Below are 12,650 nucleotides of genomic sequence, written 5' to 3' on the forward strand. Positions count from 1 at the left end.
TCGCGCCGATGTTAGTGGGATAGCAATTCACCAGCTATACCTTTTGTAAGGATCAACGTTACGCAGGCTGTAATATTCTACGGTAGCATGCGAAAGCGATCCCGTGGCGCTCTTCGTCAAGACAGAAAGGGTACCGCTAGTTTTTTAGTGGGTATTCCGATGTTCGGAGCGCATTCGGTGCCTTGGACACCGGCGAGCCCCACATACCCCCCCACTGTTTCCGTGGGGAAAACGCGGAACCCGTTTTTCCAGCGTTAAAAAAAGGCTGTAATATTCTACCAATTCCGTTCTTTGCCGTATTATTAAACAAACTCCACCGATACCAAATAAATATACATGTAAAACATATTATGCGGCTTATATAATATTCCTTAGGTATCTGTGTGATTTGGTGTTACGAGTTGCAATGCCAGGCGTCAATCTTCAGTCCTGTAACGAACTTTTTGGGGAACAACAGGGAATACCTGTCTCTGTATATTTCTAAATAAATGTACACCGTAGCCAAATCAAACAGGAGTCACAAGCACCGCACCGTTTTAGATCTGTTATTATGTACAAATGGTTCACGGTCACCCAGGCAATCTAAGAGTACGGTAATAAACTGAAGACGTCGTTGATTATGATTAGAATTATCAAATGAAACAAAAATATAAATAAACTTGCAGAAAATGTTGTAATTTTGTACCTTGGATAATCGAAATTATTTGAAAGCTCCCGCAATATAAAATTATATTGTCTATGGTTGTTGAAACAACCTTTATAAAATCTAACGTGAAGTGAATTGTGATTACGACAAAAAACTCATTTATTATTTCTTGCTTGAAAAGTGCTTCTTTTGAATGTTATTTAGTCTATTTATTTAGCATGACATACATGTAAAAAATCTTCTATTTGCACTATAATCTTGGTATATTTAGAAAAAAATGCCATAGTGCTCGAGGCTAAGTGTGTAGCGTGTGTATGAAGTTTGTTAAAAAAAGTTGATGCGATGGTTAACCTGGTTCCCAACTATGAACCTTGATGACTGGCCAACAGTGAAAGTAGATTTCTTAGAAAGAGATAAACCTTTTTGGATAATTTTTACTGTTTGATGGAAATAAAAGTTACTTAAAAGTAAGCAAAAACTTTGTCGATTTAAGATATAAAATGTGATCTGTTGTGATACTATCGACAAATATAAGAGACTAATGGTTAAACGTGTTGATATGATCGATCATTTATTGTAGTCAGTTGTCCTAGACAAATACAAAATTTAACATACTACAGCAACAGTCCTTATTTTAATTTTTTACTGAAATGAAATTATAACTGGTACGTCAATATATTATATATTTTCTGTAAAAACAAATTCGAAGCTAACCGTAGAAAACGGTCGTGAAATGTCAAATAGTGATATGTGACATTGACAATAATAATTAAAACATTTCAAGAAAACACGCGTCAGTCTTATAAGTTGGTTGTCAATATTAATTTACGGTTGAGTAATGATATGAGTTCTTACAGAATTGCGTTGCAGGTTTTTTGTACCTTTTTGTACCTTCTTTTTCTAACGTCGTTTGTCCCTAGATTAAAAGATCCCTAGATTTTATATAGGCGTTATATAATTAAATAACTAATATTTACATATTTAAGAAGTCTAAATCGTACCATTTTTTTAACGGAATTGTTATAGACAAGGCAATTGACATAGGTACATTACATAAAGGTTCAATATATATATGTATTGACGTCGTCGACTTCGCAGTATATGTGCACAGTTTTTTGGCAACATCATAGCTGTTAAATGATATACATCCGCCAACGCCGTTTTGTTCTTGTGTATATATGTGTACATATATGAAATCGGCTACTCTAGCCAATACATTACAATACAACGGCGATGGCCACTTTGCAGTCGTGTTTTTAATGGACGTACTCAGGAGGCGCTGTGACGGCTTGTTAACCTTGCCATGTAAAAGATGTCAAACTATCTCATATCTTACTAATTTACATAATCGCGTGCAAGGGCACTTGCAATAAAGTACAACTTATTAATTATATTTTGATAGGTTTTGTAAGTAGGTACTCTCGTGTCGTGCCCAGTTTGCGGCTCGTCGGAGCTCACGTCGGTGAAGATATATTTCACAATATTACAATCGATAAATAAAATACATTACGATTGGAAAATCGTGTTATGTGCTATTATTACCCACTAAAAACCACTGCGATGGCCGTCTTCGGCATGGTTCGGAGAGAATGCAGCGATGTGTTCATATAACTCTTCCGCGACTCTTCCAGTTCTTTGGACCGCTAGTAGCTATAGAAGATATAATTTTTTGAATTATAAATTTAATATGTGTACGCCAATATATACGATTATACAATTGGCTAATATGTAGGAGTCGTAAATTGTGAAAGGATATAATATATTAAAATAATTTAGAATAGCTAGTAGTATGTCAAACCCTTGTTGGTTTGGACGTTAATATAGTTGTTTTCTGATTATAGTAATTGCCCATAAAATCCCACAGCCGGAAAAAGTTTCCTCTTAAGAAGAAGGTTTGGATTTAATCTACTGCTTCTTCCTCGATGTCCACTAATCTGATAACACCATTAGTGATCTATAAATATTGTCTAATACATTGAATTAAAAAATCGTACATCTTAGTTAGAGCCAAGACGGCCCTGTGGTAAGAACGCGTGAATCTTAACCGATGATCGTGGGTTCAAACCCGGGCAAGCACCACTGAATTTTCATGTGCTTAATTTGTGATTATAATTCATCTCGTGCTTAACGGTGAAGGAAAACATCGTGAGGAAACCTGCATGTGTCTAATTTCACTGAAGTTCTGCCACATGTGAATTCTACCAACCCGCATTGGAGCAGCGTGGTGGAATAAGCTCCAAACCTTCTCCTCAAAAAAAAGAGGAGAGGAGGCCTTTAGCCCAGCAGTGGGACATTCACAGGCTGTTACGGTACGGTACGGTACATCTTAGTAAAAAAATTGTTAATATATTATGGTATTGCAATATATAAATATTATAATTAATTTAATTTGTAATTTTTCACAAGTATTGTGAACTGATGAAAATGCAACATTGAATTTCAACAAAATGATTATTTTTTTAATTCAAAAGAAAAAATAAACACGACATTTTTACCGCTAATTAAAGTAATATCAAGATTTTTGACAATCTTTTACTTAATTAACTGTAATAAGTTAGTCAAAGTATTCAATAAATTAGTAAAAGTATATTTTAACGTGTTTTTAATTTTTATGCGTTTCATTGCTATAATTTTATGAATTGCTTTCGAAAACTTGATATTTTCGTTGCCTGAACAAGAATTTTCATGGAAAGTCTTTATTAGATTATTTGCAGTGCAGTTAGACATTTTAGAAATAAAAAAAAACAACACCCCGTCTTATAGCCTTGACAAAACACCATAGTGAATTTATTTATTCATTATACCTTATATTCATTAAATTATTTCTTTTACTCGGTTCGAAAGTATTACACCTTACTAGTTGCCCGTCTCGATTTCGTATCCAGGGCTTAGGAGTTCAGTGACGTCCACACACTTACAGAGCTATTATATATTTTAAGTTAATGCGACATTGATTAACGAATACATTCACTACCCATTAGTAAACATCATAGATAACTATAGAATAAGACGAGTTACATTGTCATCTAAGCGCATACTTTGACATATCGCCTTATTCTGTCATTCAATTGACAGAAGATTAAATTGAACGTGACAGCTAAAGTTTGAAATCGCTTCGACAATTTTACTGTCGACTGCACTTCCTCTAACATCCTGTTCAAGACAAGAGAATTGGAATTGCGATTCAACGGAGAAATTCTGGCTGCTGCTCACAATCTTGCATTCCACGCGTTGATGATACAGTAGCTAAACTCTGACTTGTATTAAATGTCTTTAAGACCACAATATAAATATTTTTTATTTAACCGTAACCGTAACAGCCTGTGAATGTTCCACTGCTGGGCTAAAGGCCCCCCTCCTCTTTTTGAGGAGAAGGTTTGGAGCTTATTCCACCACGCTGCTCCAATGCGGGTTGGTAGTATTTCAGTGAAATTAGACACATGCAGGTTTCCTCACGATGTTTTCCTTCACCGTAAAGCCCGAGATGAATTATAATCACAAATTAAGCACATGAAAATTCAGTGATGCTTGCCCGGGTTTGAACCCACGATCATCGGTTAAGATTCACACGTTCTTACCACAGGGCCATCTCAGCTTTTTTTTTTTTTTATTTAAATAAAATATAATTATTTTTGTAACTTCATCGTTGATACTATTATTATTCGAATTGTAGAAACTATATACTTTTTGTAGTTTCGTTTTGATTTATCTACACGTGAACTATAAAAGCTGCTACACTAATTATAACAAAATTCGTTCTAATGAAACGGAAATTGAACCTTATTTAACAGTTTCGAATGAAATGTCATTGTTTCAGAAACATCTCTTAAGTTTTTGAAAAAAAATCTTAGTTTAATTTTTATTATCAATGCAATCAATTATGTAAGAACTACGAGTAAATGTGGTACCTAGCTGTCATACCTGTGTCTTTAGTAGATTAATTTCTTAAATAAAATTATAATGTAATGATTATAAAATGATTAAAAACCAAAACAACTTTGATTAAAAAGCCTACTCTTTCCTCAAATACCGGCAACGCACTTACAAGCCCCTCAGTGTTGCACATGTCTATGGGCGGAGGTAGTTACTTTTCATCAGATGAGCCTCCTGCCTATACCATAAAGCTTCAATAATAGGATCTTAAACACAATTTCAACTTATTTTCAATAATCACATTTTTACTTTAAACTAAATAAAACCAAAATAAAAAGAATAGTTACTCCATATAAGTACATCCCAAAAGAATTATTACAATTGTCTCATAAACAAAAAACTTACAAACGAAGACGAATTTCACTTCAAAACGACATTTTTAAAATTGATTTATAATATAAGCCCGTACTCAAACATATATCATTTTTTGAAACTATTTCAGGTATTCCGTGGAATGCAATAGTTAATTCATTGCAGACATTTTTTTTGCTAACAGAGTTATATTGATATTCTGCCTCGCACGAATAAAAGGTTAACAAATAATTCTTGAAAGCTTAAAAAATTGGTTTGTTTCCAAGTAATGTTTCTGATGAGATATCCAATCGAGTACACGACTTGTTTTTCTGTAACAAAATTATATTAGAGCTTAGCGAATCTTGGTCGCCCGAGCTTAATATATTACCTTAACTATGAATAATCTATCATGTTTTGAAAGTGAATATCAAATTTCCATTATTCGGAAATAACGACTAAAATTACTATTATTATTCTACTATATATCGTACACCTAGTCATTATAATACTAGCAAAGCCTGCGACTTTGTCAGCGTAAAATTCAGTTAGTGACGAAAATCCTTAAAAATTTCCTTTTGATATCGCAAAAAAATATGTCAATTTTATAAAACTTAAATATCATCTATGATGGTAATTTTTAACAAAGTTCGAAAACAAACATTAAAAAATTTGTATTTCAAATAGAGTATAAGATACGGTCGCATATTATTTAAATCGATTTACAAATTACATTATTTTATTTTATTTGAAAATTTGAGTTATTTAATTTTTAGTGTCTTTTCGAGCGATTGGAACTTTTTTTAGAAACGCCTTTCCAAAACCAATTTGATAACGGTCAAGACATCTCTTCTCTCCTCTCCACAACGCGACACCACTTCACACTACTTGCAACGCTCTTTTCTTCTCATCTGAAAATATCGTTACCACGATACCACATCGCAACACAACCATAGTGTTATTTTATTATCAAATCTCAGAATATGCTGCACAAAAACGCTTGTGCCATAGAGATAAGCATAGATACTGAATATTCGTCAGTATTTGTTGATCTTTATCCCTTTCAAATGGTTGCGCTTTCACATTTATCAAATTGTTTGGAGATATTATTAGATTATAACAGTAAAAAATATCACAGCCGATAAAAAATATGGAAATAGTTGGAATTGAAATAATTTATAATAAAAAGTTTTCGATTAAACTAATTTAAAACATAGTTTCGTCAATAAAATAAATCGCCTTCCCCATGTAATTAATTAATCATTTACTCCTTTAAAAAAAATTTTTACGGTAACTAAGAAGTTTCTATTATGTATTGTGTAGTGTGTCTTTTTCACATGTCCTCATAGACGTGTCTATTGATAATAGTTATAAAAATAAGTTATCTAAGAAAACAATAAACAATGACAATATTTGCATACCTATTGAAATAAAATACGAAGAATATTTGCAACACTTAACATAGCTTTAACCATTGGAATGCCAATGGTAGGAAGAGTTAAGATAAATAAATAACTTTTAGCTTGGATTGACAAGACATCATTGGTCGAGGTCTAAAATAATATATAATCTGTAATTTTTATTAATTTTATGAATGGTGTTATTGAAACCTAAAAACAAAAGTGGATATAAGGTGTTAAGTGGAATAGTTTTGTATTATAATATAGATATGTATTTATCAAGAAATGTTTGTAGTGTGTAATATAATGCCATATTAATCAGGGTCATGATAAAATAAAATACCATTTCCAAAAAAAAAAAAATATTGATATTCAAATTTGTTTAAAGCATACAACGCTAGAACTAACTTGATAATAATTATAGTTTAAATCGAAGAGCTTTATTTTAAACTATATTTTTTAATAGAAAACATAAAACTGAATATATAGTGTTAGGTATTATTTTTGCACTACATTATGTCAACGGACGGCCCTTAAATTCATTAGTTCCACTCAAACGCTCAGTATCGTATTTAATTTATTAATTCAATGTGTTGCCAATAGATGGTATTGTAATTTACTTTCCTTAAGTTTTTTTTATAGAATCGGTAGGCGGAAGAGCATATGGGCCTGACCACATGAGGGTAAGTGGTCACGAAGGCCTATGACATTGGCATTGTAAGGAATGTTAACCATCACTTACATCGCCAATGCGCCACCAAACTTGGGAACTAAGATGTTATATCCCTTGTGCCTGTAATTACACTGGCTCACTCACCCCTCAAACCGAAACACAGCAATACCAAGTACTGCTGTTTTACTGTTGAATATTTGATTAGAGGGTGGTACCTAGCCAGATGAGTTAAGTGACTCTAGTCAGACAGTTGCAGACTGACGTCATAAGCCGATATTACAAATACCCATTGTAAACCTTATTGGGCTCTCATTCATTTTGCTCGTGGAAATTTTGCAAATGGAAATAAAAGGATATTGTAACCCATATTTAAGTATTTATTTCACGTCCTAACAATAAACTCAGATTCAGACTCAATAGATTCAAAGCTAAGTCTGTGATTACAAGTTAAAATTCTTGAATGCCACAATATAAATAAATCGACAAACATTATAGATACGTGTATACCAACATTATGGGTATACCAATATATACATATGTTTCAATTTGGTCTATTGATGTTACAACGGCAAAATAAAAAACATTAGAGAAATAACCTTCAACGCCTCACGTGAATACGTGACAAATTGTTGACGGCCTCGATTCTGTACACAAATTTAACACTAGTGAACCCATAGAATTTAAATATGAAAATAAGCATTAATTATGTTATCTGATTTAATAATCAGTCTGTGTCTAAAGACAGAATCTATTATCATCTTTGTATGTTTGTTAACGATAAAATCTATTCATATAAGTAGGTATCAAATATCAAAGGTTTTTTTCATCCAGAAAATCTCAGTTTCAACTTTGTGATTAAAAGATGACAATGTTTAAAATCTCTGGTCGTGCCGTCCCAACGGATTAAAGAATGCATTTGTGCTAGCAACATTTCTTAGGACCAGCGCTGACTTTAGGGTAGAAGCAGAAGGAGCAGGCACCAATAAAAGTTTTAATTAATTAAAACTGTATGTTGTATACGGAATTGTACGGCAGGGATTGTAAAAGTCAAGGTTATGTCTATGGTGCCAGGCCAAAAGACAGTAAAGCTCTACCTTGAAGCGCGTGATGCAATGGTTAGAAACGCTGCTGCTAAGACACTTAAATGTATATTATAAAAATATTTATAAAAAACTACATTTATTTTCATGCTATCGCTTTAATTAAGTACCTCTACATACATGTACTCGTATCGTGTATAAAACGTAATACTAAATCTTTGAACACAAAAATATTATTTTAATTTATTTTCCTTTTTGATCTCTTTCCTCGACTCAGTTTTCTGTTTAACTGTAATAACATCTTAATAATTGGATATGATCTCCTACGTGTTCTGTATCTGATCCTATCTGTACCCAAAATCGGAACTTTTTCGTCACACCGGTTCGATCTTGGCGACAAATTAAGATTTCTACTTCGATATTTATTGTTCGAATTTTTCTTTGATTGCTCTACATACTTTCTGTTTTTTAAGTCATCTATTTTAATTAGAATATTCTCATTTTGTTTTATAATATGATCAGTTACGGATTTTATTTGTATCAAATCTTTATTTAGTTTCGGTAGCTGGATTTTGTTGACAAGTTCAAGTTTCTCCGTTAATGCATTTATTGCTTTGAGTAAAATATCCGGTTGGATTTGTTCGGTGTTGATTTTACAAGACGGTTTTTGACACAAAGCACAAACCCAGTGAAATCCCTTATCACCGCATTCTAGCTCTAAGCTCTTTGTGTTCCCATTTATACATTTAATATGAAATCTCGACTCACATTCGCCACATTTGATACCTTCACAACTACGCATTGATTTTTGGCATCGTTGACAATGCATCCTAAAAAAATTAAAATCATCATTGATGTTTTTAGTGACAGGGAACATAGTAAGGTCTAAAGAATGAATGAAAAGGAAAGCACACGGTCAGAGGATGAACGCTTTATACAAAATTATCATGACTAATTTATTATGATAGCATTTCTCATTATTACTTTATGTGGATATTTCTAAGTCTCGATCTTATTTGTCCACGTTGACCCTTAGTGGTTTCTTATAAAAAAAACATGCTCGACTTTGCAAACCAAAATGGAGAACACAAATCCTTCGATGAAAAATCTGTGAATGTATTAGTTGTTAACAGATTTAACAATCACTTGAGGAACGTTATCAAAACTGACTAAACAAATACGCCCCTCTATGATCATACATTATCACTACAATAAATATCAAATATAAGCAATTCTTAAGTTCTAGCGCACAAAGCTTTATCACCATAAATATGGAAATATGGTTATAAGTAAAATGTAAAAAAGATATTTACTTCAATAACCCTCCTTCGCAAAACCACTTCTCAGGATTCAAGATGTGAAAAATATCGTTGACCTTGTTTACATGGAAGGACTAAATAATTTTGTAACTTTTTAACTCCTTGTATTCTCATATAAGACACAACTCATTTTATTGTGTCGATTAAATTGATTTATTTATTTTTAAATTAAATTATTTATTTTTATTCTCACAAAAAACATTCGATACAGACACTATGTAAAAGCAAACTAAGATGAAATATATACTGGGTATAAATTTGACATTCTATAGCAAAATATATTAAATCTAAAAAAAACTTAATAATAATACGACTAGTATGTATATCTTGTTACATAATCGTCAAATTCTTTAACAATAATAGTCATCAGTCAATTGACGTGAGCTCTTTGTCATAAAGTACTTATATTAAAAAGGTTTAAACTATAAGTATGATTATGTTTTCGTCTATTTCAATTCTATATGTACAATGCAGCTAAAGATAAAGGCGAATATGCTAATAAATTGTTTTTATAGAAACATATTTATTCTATATGAATATTATAGACCTGGAAATTTCGGAGGTTTGAAAACATTTATCTACGGAATTACCAGTATGGTGTAGATAGTAGGTAGATTACCTTAACAGTCCAGTCAATATATAAGTACTCTTTAAAATAAAAAAAACAATAATAGTCATCAGTCAATTGACGTGAGCTCTTTGTCATAAAGTACTTATATTAAAAAGGTTTAAACTATAAGTATGATTATGTTTTCGTCTATTTCAATTCTATATGTACAATGCAGCTAAAGATAAAGGCGAATATGCTAATAAATTGTTTTTATAGAAACATATTTATTCTATATGAATATTATAGACCTGGAAATTTCGGAGGTTTGAAAACATTTATCTACGGAATTACCAGTATGGTGTAGATAGTAGGTAGATTACCTTAACAGTCCAGTCAATATATAAGTACTCTTTAAAATGAGTTTTATTTTTCACCTACCGTTGATCGTTGTTAAGATATCTAAAGAGAAAGAAAAAATAAGAGATTTAAATTAGCTTTTTGCTGTTTTCTATCTCGTGGTATATATAAAAAAATCTATTTTCATATACTACGAAAATCGATAGCAATGACAGAGGCGTCAAAATACCCTAATGGTATATATATTTAAATAATTGGTTAGGCAGACTATTATATGGGCCTACCGATGATCATCGCCGCCCATAGACATTAGCACTGTAAGATATATTGACAATTGGGTACTAAGATGTTATGCGCCTGTAGTCACACTGGCTCAATTTGTTAAACTTTCAAACCGGGACATAAAAATATTAGGTATTGCTGTTTGGCGGTAGAATATGACGTGATAAGTGGGTAATACCTACCCAAAATTGCTTGATTAAAGCCAAGCCAACAACCAAGTTTCCGTGCCTTTTTCGATGTACATTATCTGTAAAATACATATTTGCATATAAAATAAAGTATAAAAAATGCATATAAAGTAAAGTTTTTACAAATTTTAATGGACATTTTTGACTGTACGGTATGATGTAGGACGAGTTAAAAAAATATATTTATATACTTAATTCCAATGGTATAAGGAGTAAAGATAAACATACCTTAGACTTACGTATTTCATGTGATTTATAACAGCTCTGCATTAAAACAACATTGAGCACGATATAAGTCTTGATAAATATAGTTTTATTTATAATACAGCACTAATCCTTTAATTTGTCTGGAAATCCACAACAGCGCGATTTTTAAGGCATTTTCTGCCTCGCACATCCACTCTGTGCCGTTTTAGCCGGCAACTTCTCCGAACCGACGTGACATCTTTGTCGCACTTCCAAAAAATGGAATTCCTTACCAGCTCACGTGTTCCCCTCCTCTTACAACCCGTGTTCCTTCAAACGAGGCGTGAAGGCCTTCGTCTTGCGGGCTGGCTAGGCGGCGGCTTGAGGTCCTTTTATACATCAATTTTACACACCCACAGACACACAATTTCTTAAAAATAGATGCGCATACAATAAGTTCTACATATGATTGGTCTCCCTGTTATTGTTTTTTTATTATCAAAACTATGTAATCGCTCTATGGTTATAATAATAATAACATTATTGTAAATGATCATGGATGACAACATGCCTTGGGAATGAAACAATCGCCACCTGGCTATATCTTTGTTATACAGTAGAACTTCGATTATCCGAACCAATTAGCACCTTGGGACCAAGACAAGTTCGGATAATAGATAAATAATAAACCATAGGTCTGTAAGTCTAAGTAATCTGCAGTTTGTAACTTCACCATTTTTTTTAAATAGTAGTTTATTATGGTTTATTATGGTATGGTTGTCCAGAGGGTGGATCTACCAGTTATCTGTCCGATAGCTGGTTGGAATCACTACGGGTACGCGACCCCGGACTGCTCTAGCTACTAGTGTCACATTCCTGTATCTTCCGTGATCACAGTATCCTCACCCCTCTCCTTGATACGTTGTTTCCCAAAATTATCCCAGCGTCACGCCAAAGAAGAAGGAAAACTAATATTAAACCCGGAGCGGTGCCTCCGTTTAGGCGTAAGCCAGTCACCTGCGGCCAAACCAGCACCACACGTATTGACTCGTCATTCCTACGGATCCTGCTGGGGAGGAGGAGAGGGTGGCATGGGTACTGGGCACGCCCGTGTTGCCATAAAGTCGCCAGGCCCAGGCGTAGCAGCATCCACGGAGAGGACACTTCGCTCACCTGTCTTGCAAGTGGAAAACAACACGGAGAGTGGCAGTCACCGGTTATAAGTCAGCACGAATAGGCGTAAGTGCGGACGCCAGGGGCCACTCTTGACAGTAGGAGGATCCATCGTAGATCCATTGATCAGTTACCGCCTGCTTTAAGTCGGGCAGCCCCCGATCAATAAGGTACTGATCCGCCTCAGCGTTAACTTGTTCCGCCTGGGTGAACGGAACACAAGCCTTACAGCTAGACGTTGACGCTGTGACATTAACCACCTGCTCAAAGGAACATAAATCCCAAAACCCACACCAACGCTGCTTACATGCGCTTTGCGACATGGAATGTCCGAACGATGAGGACAGGCTTCCCGAACACCTACGGAAGCTCCGATTGCGCCCAAGAACTGCGCAAAACTTACAGTATCGACGTGGAGCTTACAAGGCTCAATATTGATATTGTAGCCTTACAAGAGACCAGAATTGAAGACGAAGGGTCTTGCGTGAAGCTAACTACACTTTTTACTGGAAGGGCAAGAGTTCCTTGGAAACACGAGAGCATGGTGTAGGTTTCGCGGTTCGAAACCATCTCATCAACGCCATAGAAACACCTGTAGGCGTTTCCGAGCGA

The 12,650-nt window shown here is 33.9% G+C and overlaps 2 protein-coding genes across 2 annotated transcripts in view; both read right to left on the reverse strand.

The window, feature by feature from the left end:
• Nucleotides 1-12,650, reverse strand: part of LOC126780773 (amyloid beta A4 precursor protein-binding family B member 1-interacting protein) — a 273,890-nt gene that overhangs the window by 35,390 nt on the left and 225,850 nt on the right. The gene's annotated exons all lie outside the window — the stretch shown is intronic.
• Nucleotides 8,222-9,007, reverse strand: LOC126780661 (uncharacterized). Its single transcript, XM_050505288.1, has 2 exons — nucleotides 8,968-9,007; nucleotides 8,222-8,813 (listed from the first exon to the last, which is right to left on the reverse strand). The coding sequence occupies exon 2, from the start codon at nucleotides 8,810-8,812 to the stop codon at nucleotides 8,222-8,224; it is 591 nt and encodes a 196-aa protein (XP_050361245.1). The 5' UTR covers nucleotide 8,813; nucleotides 8,968-9,007.

Source organism: Nymphalis io, chromosome Z (genome assembly GCF_905147045.1).
Source record: "Nymphalis io chromosome Z, ilAglIoxx1.1, whole genome shotgun sequence".
In the NCBI taxonomy this organism is placed as follows: Eukaryota; Metazoa; Arthropoda; class Insecta; order Lepidoptera; family Nymphalidae; genus Nymphalis; species Nymphalis io.

What these genes read in the sequence shown, in the direction of transcription:
- LOC126780661 (XM_050505288.1), bottom strand. Translation starts at nt 8,812, where the DNA reads ATGCATTGTCAACGATGCCAAAAATCAATGCGTAGTTGTGAAGGTATC.